This window comes from Podarcis cretensis (genome assembly GCF_951804945.1).
Source record: "Podarcis cretensis genome assembly, chromosome: 4".
In the NCBI taxonomy this organism is placed as follows: Eukaryota; Metazoa; Chordata; class Lepidosauria; order Squamata; family Lacertidae; genus Podarcis; species Podarcis cretensis.
Genome location: NC_137173.1, coordinates 16,990,288 through 17,011,121, shown reverse-complemented (window position 1 = coordinate 17,011,121; position 20,834 = coordinate 16,990,288). Strand labels below are relative to the sequence as shown.

General features: G+C 43.6%; 1 protein-coding gene across 4 annotated transcripts in view; it reads left to right on the top strand.

The window, feature by feature from the left end:
• SLC36A4 (solute carrier family 36 member 4) overlaps nt 1–20,834 on the top strand; it is a 101,305-nt gene that overhangs the window by 33,456 nt on the left and 47,015 nt on the right. For all 4 annotated transcript variants that reach the window (XR_013838252.1, XM_079973888.1, XM_079973889.1 and 1 more), the window contains exons 9-10: nt 8,064–8,230; nt 13,808–13,977. Coding sequence is in view for 3 of the 4 variants with exons in the window: in XM_079973888.1 (XP_079830014.1) it covers nt 8,064–8,230; nt 13,808–13,977 (337 nt within the window). In the remaining variant the exon portion in view is untranslated. The remainder of the gene's footprint in view (nt 1–8,063; nt 8,231–13,807; nt 13,978–20,834) is intronic.

Here is a 20,834-nt window from a genome sequence, read left to right as displayed (position 1 = left end):
AGGCTTCAGCTGAGTGGTAGAGCATACACTCTTGTCTGCAAAAAGTTTCCTGGTTCAATCCCAGGGATCTCTGGGTAGGGCTGGAGGAAAACCTTGCATGAAACCCTGGAGAACTGATGGCAGCTGAAATAATAATAATAATAATAATAATAATAATAATAAATTTATTTATACCCCGCCCTCCCCAGCCAAGACCAGGCTAACACCAGGCTAACACCAAATATAAAAACAATTGATTGAAATACAGCTTAAAAAACAAGATTAAAGATTGAAATACAGATTTAAAACAAGATTAAAATACAACATTTAAACATTAAAATGCATCCTCATTTCAGTGGAAACGCAATCAAAAACTTTTTTGGGGATAAAAACGTCAAGTCTTCACCAAGGCTAACTATCCAGACTGGTCCTACATGGGCCAGAAAAAAGCCAGGGAAGTCCCCAAATAGGAGTTCCAATACAGAAGGAGAAAGGACTTTAAAGGTTAAAACCAGCACCTTAAACCTGATCCTGTACTCCACCGGGAGCCAATGCAGCTGGTATAGCACTGGGTGAATGTGATCTCGCATCGAAGACCCCGTAAGGAGTCTCGCTGCAGCATTCTGCACCCACTGGAGTTTCTGGGTCAGTCTCAAGGGTAGCCCCACGTAGAGCGAGTTACAATAATCCAGTCTGGAGGTGACCGTTGCATGGATCACAGTGGCTAGGTTAGGGCGAGAGAGGTAAGGAGCCAACTGCTTAGCTTGGCGGAGATGAAAAAATGCCGCCTTTGTTATAGCTGCAATCTGTGCCTCCATGGAAAGGGAGGTGTTGAAGATTACACCCAAACTCTTAACGGACGGTGCTGGCACTAATTGCGCCCCCGCAATTTTGCCCTTCGAGCCCAGATCACGTGCTTTGTGCATGCCACGATGACTTAGAAGCGCTGAGTGTGGCACCGAGTTCAGAATCCAGGTTCCCAAGAACCTAAAAATGACTTTTTTAAGGTTTTAGGTGTGTGTGTTTAGCGCTGAGAATAGCATGCTTCAAAAATGCGTGGGCAGAGAGTGGAAGAAGCTGGCGGGAAGCAGATTGTGCCAGCCTCCCCTTCTCTCGGTAGAAGCAGATGCTGTACCATAGCTTCCACGGCAGGCTGCAGATCTCTCCTGGAATGAGGGAAAGGGCTTTGATGTTTCTCCCTGCTTGGTGCTACTGTAAGGTCTCCAGAGCAGCTGAGCTCAGGTGGGCTCAGACTCTGGCATGCTGCTCTGCTGGGAGCAAGGCAGGAAGGTGAAACCTTAGTCAAAACACTGGAAGGACTTTGGGCCAAAGACTAGAGATGAATGCAAATTTTGGGGGCGAGAAGTTAAGGAGGAAAGAAAAAACCCAGGCTCTTCCACATGAGATACCTGTCTTCCTGTAATAGACTTGAAAGCTAGAAATTGACCAGTAAACCAGGCAAATAGAATAATAGCCTCACTGTAAGAGATTCGTTGATCATTTGATAATCCACGTGCAGGTTAGATTTTGGACGACAAGACCGAAAAGTCTCCTATATGTTTCCAAAGCAGTTATGTTAGACATTATCTGTCTGAAATTACCTCTATCCAGTGCTTCCCCCCCAAAAAAATATATATATTTAGGGGTACTCATTAAACCCTCGCTTTCGTCTGAGACTCACGAAACACCAAGACAGGAAATGAGGCCGCCATCAGGAGTAACAACAGAACTGACGATTCACCATGCTAGAGAATAAATTATTTTTTTTTTATTTTTTTAGTTTCTTCTTCCATTAGATTCACCAAATGTTTAGGGGTCTGCGTCCCCCCAGAAAAAAAGCACTGCCTCTATTTTCTTACCTCGTACCAGACAGAGTATTGTTAAAATTCTAGTGTCTGTCTTCCAGTGTCTGATGAAGTTTGGGCTGCCTGTTCTTTCAATATTGTATTCAGTTAGGCTTATGGGATTTTTGGGGGGTTCTTTTTACTAATAACTGCTTTTAATGAGGTAAATAAAGTGGAAGTGGTGGCTTTATCCCATTCAGTTTCTTCCATTTTACTGAGCCTCTGTGTTATGTCTCAAAATTTGCTGATGCTGCTTCAATTGCTGAGTTTATTCGGGCTCTTCCTCATTTAAAAGCTTTCTCCCAGATTACCACTCCTGTTTCTCTGGTTTCTTTCATGAGTTTGGTTATTGCTACTGTTATGTATTCCAGATTACGGAAATATATGGAGTTATCTCAAAATGTGCTGCCGTCACAGTTGATATTTATTGACAGCAAAGGTGGGGAACTTATGACCTTCCAGATACGTTGGTACTTCAGTTCCCATCATCCTTTGCTGCACTGGCAGGGGCTGATGAGAGTTGTAGTCCAGCAGTTTTTGGAGTGACACAGCTTCCCCTTCGCTGCTTCACAGGATAGAATGCATATACCACTTCACTTAGGTCTTTAGATGCATAAACTTAGCATCTGAAACTAAGAGGGTTGGCAAAGTAAATCATGAGACCTTGGCTCAGGGCGTAAAGTCAGTCTCGGAAATATGGAACAAAATTAAACATGTTCCCAAGAGGACGAAATTTATGCCATTTAAAACGACCATCCTCTCTGAGTTACAGTTCTTGTTTGTATCATTCTTTTTACTTGTTGATCTTTCTGAACTGGAAAGTTGGCAGAAAATAATAGACAATTTTATATGGCAAGGCAAATAGCCCAGAGTGGAAGGTAAAGAGCGTATCAAAATAAATAAAGCGAAATAGCAGAAAGTGCTCCGTAGCGAATAAGAGAAATTGCTTAGACGTGATCACCTGGCATGCCTTACTTGGGGAGCAGAATTTGGATATTAAAAATAAATAAATAAATTAAATAAATAAATAAATAAAGTATTTATATCCCGCCCTCCCCAGCCAAAGCCGGGCTCAGAGCAGCCAACAACAATAAAAGTAACACAGCATTCTAAAATCAATTCATTTTAAAATCAATTCAAAATCGAATTAATGCCAACCATTGGGCTAGAGTTCTGTGAGGATTGCCAAAGGAGGGGGTCAGACTGTGCCTTGGCCAAAGGCCTGGTGGAACAGCTCTGTCTTGCAGGCCCTGCGGAAAGATGTCAAGTCCCGCAGGGCCCTAGTCTCTTGTGACAGAGCGTTCCACCAGATCGGGGCCACAGCCGAAAAAGCCCTGGCTCTAATTGAGGCCAGCCTAACCTTCCTGTGGCCTGGGACCTCCAAGATGTTTTTGTTTAGCCAGGGTGCAACCCTCTGCCCCCTTCTAATGCAAAATACAGAGAGGGCTGCTTATGCATAACACCTTGAGACCGTTCAGAAGCTTGCGAGATCTGTTCTGGAGCCCAGTGATAGAGGACTTTAAATTGATGCTCTTTGCTTGGTCCCCATCTGCACTACACATGTAAAGCAGTATTTTACCACTTTAACTCTCATGGCTTCCCCCAAATAATCCTGTGGACTGTGGTTTTCTAAGGGTACTGTGTGAGACTCCTATTTCCCTCCTGGAAAGGGTGGTTGGTTGTTGAAACCACTGAGGGAACTGCTTGCTTGGACCTCTTCCATCTCTGTGGGCCTTGGAAGCTGATTCACCCTTAGCAAAACTTCACTGTTGGAATAAGAAGAGTTTGGATTTGATATCCCGCTTTATCACTACCCAAAGGAGTCTCAAAGCGGCTAACATTCTCCTTTCCCTTCCTCCCCCATAACAAACACTCTGTGAGGTGAGTGGGGCTGAGAGACTTCAAAGAAGTGTGACTGGCCCAAGGTCACCCAGCAGCTGCATGTGGAGGAGCGGAGACGCGAACCCGGTTCACCAGATTACGAGACTACCACTCTTTTTTTTTTTTTAAAGATATTTATTAAATTTTCCCAACAACAAAAAAAAAAAAGTTACAAGACAGTCAACAAAAACAAAAAGCACAAGAGAAAATACAAAGACACAAAAATACAAAAATACAAAAACACAAACGATTTTTTCTAGTTTCTCCTCTTTAGTTAACTTATTTTCCTGACTTCCTCGCGCCTCCCTTTTTTGTATTCCACTTAGAAATTGGTTCAGCAAATTCATATTATTCTTCCTCACATATTTTAGCTTCAAGCTTTCATCTAATATCAATCCATTTTTACCTTAATACTAGAACCCCTTCATTTCATTTCAATGTCATCAACATTCAAAAATTTTACAATGTTTCTGTAAATAGATTTTAAATTTCCTCCAATCTTCTTCCACCAACTCTTCTCCCTGGTCTCGGATTCTGCCAGTCATTTCCGCCAATTCCATATAGTCCATTACTTTTATCTGCCATTCTTCCAAGGTGGGTAGATCTTGAGTCTTCCAATGCTTTGCGATGAGTATTCTTGCTGCTGCTGTAGCGTACATAAAGAAAGTTCTATCCTTCTTTGGCACCAATTGGCTGACTATGCCCAGGAGAAAGGCCTCTGGTTTCTTCAGGAAGGTATATTTAAATACCTTTTTCATTTCATTCTAGATCATCTCCCAGAAAGCCTTAATCCTTGGGCACGCACGAGACTACCACTCTTAACCACTACACCACACTGGCTCTGAATAAGAGGCACCAGAGCTTAAATGCTGAATCTGTGCCTTTCAACTGACTGCTTCTGTTTACAGGACTTGGCTGCAGCCTTAGGACATGGCTTCAGACTTAAATTGGCTTTCTTAAATCTCCGTATTTTGAATTGTATATAGGGGGGCTCTGGGGTGTGGGTGCTGTCACCGCAGAGTGACGGGTGGAGGTTACCTGCTGACCTTAACCTTGTAAATGTCATGACAATGACTTGAGGGAGTATTGATAGTAGGAGCTGACAGCAGTGTTGCAGTCTTGTCAGCCCTCTTTAATTCTTTGCATGCAAATTATAAGGGGAAGGAGGAAGGGTGGGACGGGAAACTAGGGAAACGAAAGATTTGAATGCAATATATTCCAGCCGTACTTGGAAATAATTCTTATATTTGCACCCTTTTATTTGGGGCTGTTCCAGACATCTGTCAGTTTCTTGCTTAATATTTTTGACAGCTAATAAGAATAGTAAATAATAACGACAACAATAATAGTAATTTATTATTATTATTATTATTATTATTATTATTATTATTATTATTATTAATACCTCGCCCATCTGGCTAGGTTTCCCCAGCCACTCTGGGTGGCTCCCCACGGAATATTAAAAACACGATAAAACATCAAACATTAAAAACTTCCCTAAACAGGGCTGCCTTCAGATGTCTTCTAAAAGTCAGATAGTTGTCTGATCAACAGTCAAGTAGTACTGCTGCCCTTGAAGAATATTATCTCAGTCTCTAGGTCGTGGCAAGTGGTATACAACACCCTCTGTAAGCAGAAAAGTAGTAAGTGAGGATTGATCTTCAGTTTTTCTGTTTTCTAACTCCACATCTTTGATCTGGATTAAATAAGTTCAGGTGGCCTTATGAAGACCACCCCTCCCCAAAGCATGTTAATAGCTAACTTTCACTGTAAATGGTTCCCAGCAAAGAGCTATTCCTAGATATTCATATGGGTTAGGTTTCCAGAAAGCGCTAGCCTGCCTGCGAAATTTGCACAGTGTTTGTTCTGCACAGGTGAAGTCTGGCAGATTATCTTTGTAGGAATACCTTGTTCCTATTTTCTGAACTCGTGCTGAGATACGCTTTTAACATTCCTAAAGGCAGCTCCTTCCTGCTGAAAGGAACTCAGGTGAACTTTGCATTCTGTTTAAAAGTGAATGTTTGCAGTTCCCTGCCTCCCTGTGAGGTGTTCTAGATAATGATGAGCTAAGCAAAAGGAAAATGTTTAATTTCTTTTAGATGTGAACCTTCTTTGAATTGGATGCCTCTCAGTTTCATTTTTTAAAAAAATTGGGGCTATCTCTGCTTTTCAGAGAGAACATGTTAATTTGTAGAAAGCAAACAAGCTCTGGATTTGTTGAATGGCTGCTAAATTACTTTTTTCTTCTTCCTTCCCTGTCTTTTAAAGAACAGGATTATCATCTTCAAAATGCCACTGACTTGGATCTTGACAGATGATGCAAACAGTCTTATTAATGCTTAGAGTTAAAAGCAAGCGGCCACTTGTCAGAGTTCCCTCCCCTTTTTGGACAGCTTTATATTTTATCCCTGCAAACGACTCTTTTCTCTACAGTCTTCTTTTATTGGTGCCCTAAGATCAGGGTAGGAGGCTTTCCACTGACAACTATGTATGCATTTTCTTTTTCTTTTGTTGGAAATATGTGTTTTTCTAATTTGTACTTAATAAAATGTAATAATAATAATAATAATAATAATAATAATAATAATAATAATAAAAAAATTATTTATACCCCAGCCACTCTGGGTGGCTTCCAACAAAATATTAAAATACAATAGTCCGTTTCTTGTAGCGTTTCCTGCTCATGCAACAAGATCTCCGAAGAACATAAAGAAAACATGCTGCATCGGGCTAGTGGACCATCTCATCCACCATCCTGCAAACTCATTGGTCAACCAGATACCTATTGGAAAGCCCAAAAGCAGAGCCTGACCAATGGAACTTCACCTTCCTTGCCTCTCCCTATGAGCCCATCTGCTTGTGGGGGCAACCTTCTGTAGCCTATTTTGAGGGAGCAAAGCAGCAGTAGATGAGAGGAGGGGGGTCCACTGCGCAAGTGGAACAGCTCTGATGCATGCAACATATTGTAGCAACACCCCTTTCCGCCCCCCACCCTCAATATTAAATTAAAATTCACCTAGTAGCAGCCATTCGGACATACTATCTGAGCTTTTCCAATCCCAATGTAAGAACTAGAACTTTCAAGAGCTTTACAATCACTTACCAACGCTGTTGCAAAATGTCACTGTGTTTACAGTGGTGAATCGCAAGACGAAAAGAATCCGTTCCGCGAGTCTCTTCGTCTAGCGGTTTTTTCGTCTTGCGAAGCAAGCCCATTGACGGCTTAGCGGATTAGCGCTATTAGCTATTAGCGGCTTTTAGCGGCTTTTAGCGGCTTTTAGCGGCTTATCGGCTTATCGGATAAGCGGCTTAGCGGCTTAGAAAAAGGGGGGGAAAAGGGGAAAAAACCCGCAGGAACTCGCAAGACATTTTCGTCTTGCGAAGCAAGCCCATAGGAAATTCGTTTTGCGAAGCACCTCCAAAACGGAAAACCCTTTTGTCTAGCGAGTTTTCCGTCTTGCGAGGCATTCGTCTTGCGGGGCACCACTGTATTTTGCATGCATTCTAGCTCTAACTGTATTGAACCAGTCTGCAGTTTTTGCATTTTATTTCCATCCAACCTCATTGGTTATAATGCAACCCATCCATTTTCAGGTACACTGAGGGCTGCACTTCACACACCTGTGAGCCATTTGGCGCTTAGCTTATATACCTGAGTTTCTAACACTGGATGGAACCCATTTCCTCTTCCCTTCTTGAGGAGGCTTCTGCATGCAACCTCCCCACCCTGAAAAAACCCCTCCCTCTTCTTTTGAGATAGCTTGGGTTAATGGTTCTCAAAACGTGTAGCGAGAAACTTTAAACAAAAAAGCTCTTTGATCATTCTCGCCTACCTTTCCTCTCTCTCCCTCCCTCTCCCTTTCTCTTTCTTTCTTTTTTAATTTTTTTAACTGATTTTAACATATAAATTATAAAATGTACCACAAAACCTATCACTTATACAATCTTTTTAGACTTCCATCAGCACCTCTGATGATCCACCGTTTTAACCACTTCTTATGCATTTCTTAACTTTATATTGCCTTTACATCTCTTAACAAATCATCCTTCCCCTTCTCCAATTTTGCAATACTTCCAATAATACTCCTCAGAAAACTTCTTGCAAACCTACAAACGTCGTCTGATCTTCACAAATACTTTTCAAGTAGTCCGTAAATTTATTCCAGTCTTCTGTGAATTTCTGGTCCCGCCGGTTTCGAATCCTTCCTGTTTATCTAGTTCTGCATAGTCCATTAACTTCATTCTCCATTCTTCAATCGTCGGTAATTCTTCTTGCTTCCATTTTTGGGCCAGTAATATTCTTGCTGCTGTTATTGCATATAAAAAGAGCTTACATTCCTCCCCCTTTCTCTTTTTTAGGTCCTTCCCCTCCAGAATAGGATGAAAGAAGTCGACCGTTTCCCCTTGGCCCTCAACATTGGCATGGCGATTGTGATGACCTTGTACGTCTCGTTGGCCACCCTGGGGTATATGTGCTTTGGGGACGAAATCAAAGGCAGCATCACTCTGAACCTGCCGCATGCATGGTAAGCGGAGGCATAACTTTGCAGAACTCCAGTATCCTTAGGGGATCTTAATTCGCCTCCCGCTCCTGAATGCTAATCTGAATGCTACCCATCACTGTGTAAAAAGTGTATTGGGAAGATGATGAGTAGGAAGGTGAGCGGTGGCAGGGGAATATAAGGACAAGGTCAAGTTTTCAACCATGGGATTTGATCAGTGTAGACAACTATGTTATGGCATAACTAGGACCTGTAATTACCGGAGGGAAGAGCTTGTTAAAGGGTCTGCCTGCTGAATCATAGTTTTTATGTGATTCAGGAAGTGGCTGTGGCTCTGTAAAAGAGATTAGTTTTGTAGGGCAGAGGAACAGACTGCAGTCTTACCAGAAACAACTTGTTTCTCCTCCCTGCTAGAATCCTAGCGTCTACCCATCAGAGCCTGGGTACGCGGGTGGCACTGTGGGTTAAACCAAAGAGCCTAGGACTCGCTGATCAGAAGGTCCGGCGGTTCGAATCCCCGCGACAAGGTGAGCTCCCATTGCTCAGTCCCTGCTCCTGCCAACCTAGCAGTTTGAAAGTGCAAGTAGATAAATAGTGGGAAGGTAAACAGCATTTCCGTGTGCTGCTCTGGTTTGCCAGAAGTGGCTTAGTCATGCTGGCCACATGACACGGAAGCTGTACGCTGGCTCCCTCGGCCAATAAAGCGAGATGGGCACTGCAACCCCAGAGTGGGCCATGACTGGACCTAATGTTCAGGGGTCCCTTTACCCATCAGAGCCAGCTGCCCTTAGAATGACAAAACAGAAGGTGTTCAGTGCTGCAACTGAGCTGAGCTCACAGTTCTTTCATGCAGAAGTCTTCTCCTGGTTAGCTTTCTCTATTTCAGCGTCCTAATCCAGGTGGGGAAAGTCAGCTTGTTGGGAAACATTGAAGCTGCTGGGAGTTGGAAACCCTTGCCCATATGGCTCAGGGATCTGCCATTTGATCCCAATCCACCTTCTACCCAGTTCTGCTGTAGAATGAAAGGAAAGGAAGGAAGGTGCAGAGGCAAGTATTGTTCTCTCTTTGCCAGCAATGGGCAGAGACTTGCTTTTCCTTTGCTGCCATCCCAGGCCATAGTCCGAAGGCATATGAGGCAGCCCAACGTCCTGAAGCTAAGCAGGTCAAGGCCTGGTTGGCGTCTGGATGGGTGACCACCTAGGAACTCCACGTACTTACTGATTTTTACTCATTCTGCAAAATTTGTACAGTTGTAACAAAAACTCGAAGCGGTTTTCCAAAAACAATAAGATTGCTAGTGAAAAACAACTACAATATTTAAAAGATCCAGAAGATCAGTGTTGGTGATCACATTTGTACCAAAATCACAGCAAAAAATAAATTTGATCTTCAGGGGTTTTGCAGAAATGTATTTGTACTACTGCTTAACTATGCAGTTTTCTGGGTTTGGGAGTGAAGTTTAATTGACTAATGTTCTGAATATTCAGTCTATTGCGCTTCTAGTATAAAGAAGAGAAGCTGGAAACTAATGTTACAGTGATGCTCAAACCTTGTTTGTCCTAATGCTACACCTAGTTTTTCATCACTCAATAAAGTTTTTGTCATTTAAAAATAAATGAATGAATGAATGATCCAGAAGAATAATTAAAATCATTGGAAAGATGCAAACCTGATTTAAAACACGTGCCAGCGTTCTATGTGTCTGGATAGGATTGCCTGAACAAGAATGTTTTCTGCATGCACCTTGAGTTCCATTATGGAAGAAAGGCAGGATATGAAAGTACTAGGTCCTGTCAAGTTGCTTAATCCACAGGGCTACTTGAATTGGTAATTTCTGGCTGTGGCTTTGAGTCTAGCATAGCTGCATAAGTTGTGTCAGGGTTGAGGGCGACCTGTATGGTCCATCTGCCTCCACAAATAATGGAAATTCAGATAGTAAGCACACGTTTATTTCATTTTCTGAACCAAGGTTGGAGGCATGTTTCACTCCAGGAAGCTAAGCTTGGAAACACTCAAGCAGGCTACAGTTGGTCCTAAGGCAGAATACAGAGAATACAGGGTCCCTATGTATAAAAAACGGATTAGCAGTGAGACCTTCAAATATGAAAATATACTTGTAATGTACTTCAGAGAACACACATGAATGGAGGACAATAATACTCCTGAACAACTGGCTATAGCTCTATTTTGACTGCTAAGTCTTTTTCAAATATGTCCTAATCGGTCTCAAGTCCTCAGGAAAGGTATTCTGAAGAAACTTTTTTGGGGGTGGGATGGGATATGTCCAAATAATTCTTCTTTGTGCATCAGTGGCTGATAAGATGCCTTTTAACAAAGCAGTTTTATTTTTGTTGGAAGGCTGTTCTCTCCAAACCTAACTCTGTTGTTGTGTCCCATATTCTCCAGTATTCGATGCTGATATAACAGCTGTAAACTTAGCCAGGAGTTAATGGGCCTAGTATTAGATTAATTTCAGCGGGACTACTCTGAGTTGAGGGACACAGGTGGCGCTGTGGGTTAAAGCCTCAGCGCCTAGGGCTTGCCGATCGAAAGGTCGGCGGTTCGAATCCCTGCGGCGGGGTGCGCTCCCGCTGCTCGGTCCCAGCGCCTGCCAACCTAGCAGTTCGAAAGCACCTCCGGGTGCAAGTAGATAAATAGGGACCGCTTACCAGCGGGAAGGTAAACGGCATTTCCGTGTGCGGCTCTGGCTCGCCAGAGCAGCGATGTCACGCTGGCCACGTGACCCGGAAGTGTCTCTGGACAGCGCTGGCCCCTGGCCTCTTAAGTGAGATGGGCGCACAACCCCAGAGTCTGTCAAGACTGGCCCATACGGGCAGGGGTACCTTTACCTTTACCTTTACTCTGAGTTAGCTGTATGCCACCCAGCGTGTTTGCATTGCTCCAGGTGAGAGTTGGGGAAGAAATGACTGGGTCTCGCACTATTTATATTTCGGTTTTGTACGTGGTTATTGGTTGCTAAGTGTTCTGTTGAAGTGATAATTGAGTGGCTGGTTGCAAGGAGAATATGGTCGTTGAATGAGTGGGTATGACAGTAAGATTATTGAGTTCCTGATTTGTGTTATCTGCATGTCAGGATGCTTTTTTGTGTCATTCACATTCATTAATTTCATTGGCTCTACTTTGAGTTATAACTCAGTTGAATACCACCTCTATTGTATTCTATCAATGTATTCTTGTTTTTAGTTTACTTACGTACATCATTCAGAGATTCATTGCTTCCTTATGTTAGTTAAGATGCAGAATTTTAACATTACTGTTACTATTAGCTGTTTCAAATGTGAAATTCACACACAGACACACAAACACACACATATTGGAACCGAATCTGGCAGGAATGAAGGGATTAACAAATAATGCTTTTAGTTCCTTACAGTCGCAAACAAAATCTCCTTTGACTGTGTTTCCCCCCCTTTTTTTAAAAAAAAAAGCTTGCTTGGAAGCAGCTAATAAATCAGCAGTTAATTTTAATTTAATACTTCTTAAAATAGTTTCCAGAAATGGAGACATTTTTTTCCTGAGTGCTTTTTAGTGCCGGAAATATGCTTACTCTGTTAGAATGGAGAGTTTTGCTTGAAGTCAGCTTGTACCGTCATCAGCTTTGAAGTCTTTGTGAAGTTATTTCTTTTTCAGGTTAAGAATCCTAATGAGTTTTCTTCTCCTTCTCCATCCTCTTCTCTGTCCCCTTACAATATCTATTGCAAACAACCTTGGATCTACCTTTGCCCTATGGCAGGGGTGGCCCAAGACGTTTTGCCACCTGAGGCAAAATGGTCTGCTGCCGCCCACAATGTGCCGGGGAGGGGGGGGGGGGGCGGAATGACGCTCTCCTTGAGGAAAAGCCCTCGCAAAGCCTCACCTCCTGGCAGTGAGGCTTTGCGAGGGCTCAGTGAGAGTCAACGTGTTCCCCAGAGCTTTGCCACTGGTCCCACACTACCGTGAGGGGTGGCAAAATTGGCCAATGAAATACTGTGCTGCTCTTCCGCTACCACCTTCCTTACCTGGGTTGTTTCTATGGTGAATGGGTTCTGCCTCTTGAATTTCTGCCGCCTGAGGCAGCTGCTCCATCGCACCTCATGGATGGGCTGGTTTTGCCTAGGGCTATCTATACATGTGCCATGCTTGTCTAGTCCATCTGATTTTTGTTTGCCCTGTTGCAACAATCTGCCTAGTTCTGTGCTGTACCCAGGGCCGGATTTGGGTTTGATGAGGCCCTAATCTACTAAAGGGGACGCAGGTGGCGCTGTGGGTTAAAGTCTCAGCGCCTAGGGCTTGCCGATCGAAAGGTCGGCGGTTCGAATCCCTGCGGCGGGGTGCGCTCCCGCTGCTCGGTCCCAGCGCCTGCCAACCTAGCAGTTCGAAAGCACCTCCGGGTGCAAGTAGATAAATAGGGACCGCTTACCAGCGGGAAGGTAAACGGCGTTTCCGTGTGCGGCTCTGGCTCTGGCTCTGGCTCTGGCCAGAGCAGCGATGTCACGCTGGCCACGTGACCCGGAAGTGTGTCCGGACAGCGCTGGCCCCTGGCCTCTTAAGTGAGATGGGCGCACAACCCCAGAGTCTGTCAAGACTGGCCCGTACGGGCAGGGGTACCTTTACCTTTTAATCTACTAAAGGTAAAGGGGCCCTTTATATGTCCAGCTGTCCTTCGTCAACAACAAATTGGCACTGTTTTTGTGTTGAATATATGCTATATGGTAATTTATGGACCTGATAGGTATCTAAAGCCATTTGCACATGTTGCCATGCAACCAATCCATGCAGAATGTAGGCACCCTGTATATAGAAATAAGCAAACCAGTGATATTTTAGGGAGCAGGCTAGCAGGCGGGGCCCATGACTTACATCATAGCAGCCTGTTGTTGTTGTTTAGTCGTTTAGTCGTGTCTGACTCTTCGTAACCCCATGGACCAGAGCATGCTCTCTTAATTCGTTCCGGAGGTCTGTACTTAACCTGAAACTGTTCTTAACCTGAAGCACCCACCCCTTGCTAATGGGGCCTCCCGCTGCCACCACGCCGCCACCGTGTGATTTCTGTTCTCATCCTGAAGCAAAGTTCTTAACCCGAGGTACTATTTCTGGGTTAGCGGAGGCTGTAACCTGAAGCGTCTGTAACCTGAAGCGTCTGTAACCTGAGGTACCACTGTACATGCCTGGGTACGCTTGCTAGACCAAAAAAGTTCTTAGCAGCCGGTGAAAACAATACCTTGAAGGCAGGAACCTTCCTAATACCAATGGGCAGGGAGTTCCAAAGTGTAAAAATAAAAATAATTTATATGTCGTCCATCTGACTGGGTTGCCCCACCCACTCTCAGCGTCTTCCAACACATTAAAACGCTAAAAGATTGATTTCTTGCGAGTGCAAATGAGCATTATGTGTCATTTGTAAAAGTGCCAGTTGCACAGTTCTTAGCGGTCAAATGGGCAGATTTGTAGTGAGGTGATCCTTCAAGTAAATGCTTGGGCAGGTGCTTAGACTATGCTTTGTGAAATTACACCTTTTCCTTGAAGCAGACTTGTTCATCGTATCCTTCTGACCAGTGTGAGTTTTGTCCAAACGTGTGGCTTTCTCTCTTCCTCCAACAGGTTGTACCATATGGTCAAGATTCTCTACTCTTTTGGGATTTTCATTACCTATTCGATTCAGTTCTACGTTCCGGCTGAGATCCTCATTCCGGCCATTGCTTCCCGAGTGCAGCAGAAGCTGAAGCTGTTCTGCGAAATGGCGGTCAGGGTGCTCTTGGTCTGCTCAACCTGTAAGTACGAGGCTGTGTGCAAGGCAAACCTCCCCAACTTTGTGTCTTCCAGATGTGTTAGACCTCAGTTCCCATCAGCCCTGGTTGATGCTGGTCGGAATTGCAATTCAGAACATCTGGAGGGTCCTAGGTTACAGAAGGCAGCTGTGAAGCTAGCTTTTTGGGTTTCCCTTGACAAGCAGTATCTTGGGCAGTGAGGAAAGGGTTCACTGGGGCCTGGTGAATTTAGGATTTACGGTAAATTGCATTTACTGATATTTGACTCAACTTTATTTTTTTTAATAATATTTATTAAGTTTAAAGATTACAAAAAGAAAGAAAGAAAATTAAAACAAATCAATATAATACAATACAAAAACAAAAACACTACATAAAACATTGAATAAACAAAACAAAAACAATTAAAAACACTTCCAATATTTTCAATCTTAGCTTTCATTCGTTTTATTGACTTCCTCATGCCTCCCTTTTTGTATTCCACTTTAAATAACTGTTTCAGCAATTCCTTTCCATCTTCCTCTGTTTTCTGTCCTGTAATTAATCTTAACATATTCTAACCTTATTTTTTTTTCTTTAATACATTAACAATCTATCTGTACCTAGTTCCTTATAACATTTCTGCCAAAGCCATATATATTCATTCCACCATTTTTCTAAAGCTCATTAATTTTACAATATTTCTGTAAGATATTTGACTCAACTTTAAGCCCCCATAAAGTAGCCAAATGCCCACATATATCCTATGAACACAGACACATCAAGGAATGTATCTGGATTCATGTGATTTGCTGTTATCTTTTGGCCGTTGAGATGTTTCCATTGCATGCAATGTTTGCAGCGTGCCGTTATAATGTAGTCCTGCTCTGAGCTTAAAGCTAATTCAGTTTTAAACCAACCTTGCAGCTTTGTGGATGTGTGTACTATATCCATGTGATCTGGATTCAGTTTTCATTTTTTATTTACGTACAGTGGTACCTCGCAAGATGAAATTAATTCGTTCTGCGAGTTTTTTCATCTTGCGATTTTTTCGTCTTGCGAAGCACGGATTTTGGAAAAGCTTCAAAAATCACCAAAGCCTTCAAAAACCTCAAAAAAGGCTACCACACCGCGTGCTATGAGTTGCTCCTCGAAGTCAAGTCGCAACTGCACCCCCTGAATGCACGGTTTTAAGAAAAAGGAAACAAACTTGCAAGACAAAGGAAACAAACTTGCAAGACGTTTTCATCTTGCGAAGCAAGCCCATAGGGAAATTCATCTTGCGAAGCAACTCAAAAAATGAAAAACTCTTTCGTCTTGCGAGGTACCACTGTATAACGAAACACCAGTACCCCATAGTTCGCAATAATTATATATAGATAGATGCCCAATAAAAACCACCAGCTCATGTGGGGCTCTTCAAGGTGAGCCTTGTGTAGAGTTCATTTCACTGGTCCAGCCTGGAAGATTCTAGTGTGTGGATCTGCTGTGGCTAAGCTTTCCCCGTGCACGAAGGCCCATCAGGATTGATAAAACTAAGATGTTCAGCTCAAACGAGAGAGAGATGTGATAATTCGTAGGAATTCTACAACGCCTCTTCTGCTGTTCCCCTTGTTGCTCATCTGATGGTGCCGTGTTAAATAAGATAAAGACTTGATCGTGACTTCTGTTCTTGCAGCTGGGCAATTGGCACAGTCGTGAAGCCCTTTGAAGAAGAGGTGCCGGTCAAGTATCTTTCCACTTTGCATTCAAACCGTTCTGGTTTCTGCGCAGCTTAATTCGATTATGCTGTGTGCATTTGTGTCAAGATGATTTTCTAGGGAGACGTGATTGGATTTGCCATGGGAGGAGGGAAGCTTTTACCTGCTGCGTAGGCCGTCAGATACACCCAGATGCGTCAACAGCCTCTCCAAACCATCAGTGATGCAACCAAAGTTCAGGCGTGACGTACGAGCCTCGCCTCGCGCTGCCCTTTTTTCCCCCTTCCAAAAGGAACGAAGGAAGATCAAGGGCAGTTAATGCATAATCCATACATTCTGCCCAAGGCCTTCACACTGGTGTAAAAGGGAAGGGAGCCAAATTTTATTTATTACTCATTTAATTTATCAGCTGCCCATTGCTGGCAGTTCTCCGGGTTGTGGGTGAGGGTGAATAGCAACGTTATAAACCGTAAGTGCATAAAATGCAGCTGAAACACAGGAAACCCTGCAGCTAAAAGATCAAACAAACTGGGTTTGTTAGAGCAAGAGAAAATTAAAAAAACACCAAGGGACAGCACAGAAGCTAAACCCATTGCAAAGCTAAAATAACGTTGGACCCATAGCACAGTAAAAAGCTCTGTGTCTGGTGCCAGTAATACAACAGTCAGAGCCAGGTGGTCTTCTCTGGAGAAGACATTCCATAACTGAGGGGCCACCACCGAAAAGGCCCAAACTCTTAGCCAGCCACCATTCCTCATTTGGAACTTGGGATTGGGACTCAGGCAGTGATCTTACAGAATAGGAAAGGGCAAAGGTGACACTGAGCAGTCTAAACTGAATTGTGAACTGCAGAACTTATGGCCAAAGTAACTGAGCAGTATCCAGCTAACTCGTTCCATCAGCAAAAGGATTACTTCTTGTGCAGTAGAACTCTCCTCCCTCGCTCCCTGTTTGTGCCCCACCCTTCTCAGACCTGTTCCAGAGGATTGGGGTATCCCTTAGAATAGATTATGTGGGATGTGGAGGGGGGTGGGATTTGCTGTGCTGGCAGTAATCCTTGCGCTGATGGAATGAGTGAGTCGGATGCTGCCAAAGGCATGTGTAGCACATTTCATTAGAGGGTGCACCGAGCAATTTATTATTATTATTCAACAAAGGAACAAGGGAGGTGGGCGGAAGCAACAAGGCAAACATGAAGAAATTATCTGCCTAATCTTAAGTGCGTTTGCTGGGATAAGCTCCTTGTTAAAATACCTACATGGCTGTCAGTGAACATGTGTGCTGCACACATTTTGCATGAATAGAACACCAGAGGGTGCCAAGAATTTATTTCCTATCCTCTCCCCTTCTGTCTGTCTCCGTCGCGCTCTCTCTCTCTCTCTCTCTCTCTCTCTCTTTGTGCCTGCCCCCCAAATATCTTAACAGTTTGCTCCAGATGCATTCACGGTGATTTGATTTGAACCCTGCATTTGAACACTGAAGCCTTTATCTGAGTAGCAGGTTTGACTGACCTCCAGGCAAGTGCTTCATAGATTTCTTGCCATAAAGATCCTAAACTGCAGAGGCGGTTGGGCAGTCTCTTCTGAAAGTTGGTTTTTCACTACGGTGGCACAGCTTCTGGTAACCATCATTTTAGTAGCAGAAGGAGAGGAATTAAGGGTAGTCTGTAAAACCTAAATCAGACATACCAATAACACGCCCAATAGCCGTTGACAGCCAAGGCAGCAACCAATCAAACGTCCACCCTATGCACTATCCATGTTTAAGACAACCTCCACTTTTTAGCATAATTATTAAAGAAAAAAGCCTAGTTTTATACACGGAAAAGTACAGTATTTAGAAAGTGAGGCATAACATATTTGTGCAAGTAAGCAGACGCCTGGAAGCACCTTATTTATTTGCTCCTCCAGCCATTATTTCTCAGTATTATGTTCTTCTTTCCCATCACCGTAATGCTTACAGACCTTGCTTGCCCACTCCACCATTTAATATTGCTTGCTGATGCAATCGGTGTAAGTTTTGTTTATGATCAGTTCACACGGAAAGTGGTAGAGCATCTATCTGATGTGCATGCAAAAAGTCCAGGGTACATGTATGTCCTGTTTTCCAATGTTCTTTTCAGAAAGCAGTGCCTGTTGTGTTATGAAACTGTGACTTTTTGACTGATATGTCGCACTAAATTTCATTCACACCAATGGGCATAGTGTAGCAGAACAGCAAACGTCATTGAACAACATTGCTGTCGTCGTCCCCCCCCTTTCTGCACATGTAATATTCCTTCATGAGTCACTCACGAAAACAGCAGGAAAGAACTGTATGCTGGGATACCACCCCAAATTCTGTCACCTTACTCTTCACATTTTCTGGGTTAAGGGGGCTGCAGATGTGGTCCTCTCCCCCGGAAGCAATTAACACAGAAATCCACACTATACTTCCCCAATATTCTGCTGGATTTCTGGAAGTGATTGTCATGTCATGGGAAAGTGCAAATATTTTGCGGAAATTAAGAGTTAGAGAAATGTTGGGGAAACTGAATAAACTTCTATGTGAATGCAGCCTTAATCTCATCAGTGTTTGGATAGGAGTGCTGTCTGCTACCTTGAGTTGATGTTGTAGAAGACAGGCAGGATGCAAATGTGATAAGTAAACCGAGAGATTTATTGTTTCAGAAAGGGAGATGTGGGGAAATGTTTGAGACACTCCTCCCCCCATAACAATCCTCACCATCACCATGAATCATTCACATAAAGTATGCAAAACTTCAATTGTACTCCCACCATCTCTTTATTTAGGGCTACTTGAAAGTACTGAGTTCGGTAATTCTCTGTGTGGTTCTTATGAATGTTGCAAATATGCTCTGAGCCGGAGGGGAGGGGCGGGGAACTATCTGAAAAGTATTCTGATAGAATTTGTGCATGTTCAGGAAGCAGGTGTAAAATTATTTTTGTAATTGTTCTGGGTTTTTATACTAATATTTTGATCTTATCTGTTGAATTGTGGATTGCTCTATATTCCAGTTTTTATTTGAACTGTAGTGGACTCTCTTTTGTTGTGGTCTCTCCTTCCTTGGAGGTTTTTAAGCAGAGGCCGGGTGGCCGTCTGTCAGGGATGCTTGAGTTGGGATTCCTGCATTGCGGGGGGTCGGACTAGATGACACTCAGGGTCCCTGCCAACTTTACAGTCTTGAGATTTATTTGGAGGTAGTTGTGATGCACGCTTCACCCAAGGTTATGAGGGTGGCACAAAGGAGACCTTACGATGACAATTAACAAGAAAAAATTAAACAACATCCCTTTAGTAACTGGATGGCATCTGTCTGTCTTGCGGGACAATGGAAGAATGTGCCTTTGGGGTAAAATCAAACCATTGGAGAGTTACAGCTCCTGCTGTTGCTGTAGAGACTGATGTGGGAGAGACATGTTTTGTTGCAGCTGGGGAAGATGAAGGCATCCACTTGTGCTGCTGCAGATGCACCAGGGCGCTTCTCCCAATGGGCATTTCTCCTCTGGCACTGCTGACCTGACCGCATGTTTCCAGGGATTCCCAGTCATCTGCTAGGGATTCCCACACGGCAGGGTTGATGTTAATAGTCTTCATGACACGTTTGCAGAAATCCTTGTAACAGAGTTGGTCTACTGTCATGGACATAACAGCCCAAAACCAAGAAGGACATCCTGAGATAGAAGGCAGGCAGGCAGGCAGAAGGAGAACAGAGAGACTTGCAGATTTCTCAGACAGCTGGAACCAGTGGGCTGACGCCTCATCCTCCCTCTGAACCTGGCAGGAATGAGGCTTAGCAGCTCAGGAAAGGCGGGCTGGATGAGAGCCAGATGAGATTCCTCTTTGAGGAATCACAGTCACTCACGGCACCAGGGAGGGAGAGCATTTCCTCACCGGAAGAGGAGGTAGCTGAACCCATCAGTCCTAGGACTAGACAAATGGGAAAAGTCCAAGACAGAAGACGACCCTCGAAATGTAAGGGTAGGAGGTTCAGGATATTCTGCAGTAGCTGGAAGGATTCTTCAGAGGGGTCAACTTGATTGTGATGGATGCTCACAGAGAGCGGTTGGAGGCTAATTGCTTGTATGCAATAAATCTTCTGTTAATGAACTCTTGTGTGCTGTTTTCTCAAGCCGGCAGCCGGTAAGCTCCTGACATCTACTAATGGGCCTGGTGCCTGAAGCCAGCTCCCTGTAGAGCACGTCTTTGGGGATCCTGCCATCTTCCATTCCGTGGACATGACCAAGCCAGTGTAGAGGTTGCTGAGACAGGAGTGTGAACGCGCAGGGAATGTGGGCTTGGGGGAGAGCACCTCTTTGTTTCGGACTCGTGTCTTGCCATGTGATGCTCAAAATCCTCCTGACACAGCACATGTGGAATGTGTTGAGTTGATGCTTCTGATGGGTGTAAGTTGCTCATATCTTACTACCATAAAGCAGCATGCTCAATGTGCAAGCTTGGTAGACCTTCCTCTTGGTATTGGACGTTAACGTTGCATTTCCTTTTGGAGAGACGGGCCATGGCCATAGTCGCCTTGCCAACACTTTTCTCCAGCTCAGCATCGATGGAGAGGTTGCTTGTTATGGTGGAACCCAGGTAGACAAAATCATCTACCACCTCCAGGTTGTGGTCACCAATGCTGATGTGCGGAGTGCTGGCAACATCTCCTGACCCATGTTGTTGGTGTTTTTCCGGCTAATGGTAAGGCCAAACTTCATGCACACTTGGGCAAATCAAAATAGTAACAATCACAGATAAATCATGCAACAGAAGAGGAATTAAAGTATTGCCATACACTTCACCCCTCACCAAAACTCTGGATGGAGAGGTACATCTTTACCTGTTGTCTGATGCAAAATAATTTAGGGAAACTGCACTCCTTCAGTTTCATCTGAAAATAGTTGGGATATTCCTGGAAAACATATATACAGTAGTTTTCTTTATTCATTTGTTGCCTTGGCTAGAACGTTGAATGATTGAGCTGTAATGTACTCCCTTCCCCCCAAAAAGGACTTTAAGGGGCAGAGGAAAAATCAAAGTCATCAATCGAATTATAACTTAAAAGAACTCTGAGTAATACAAGGCCCTGTTCTTAAGATAAACATACTCTTTTTCTCTGTTTTATAGTTAGCTGCTCCTTGCTTATGAATTATTCACCTTTTGCAATATGTCTTATTAGAT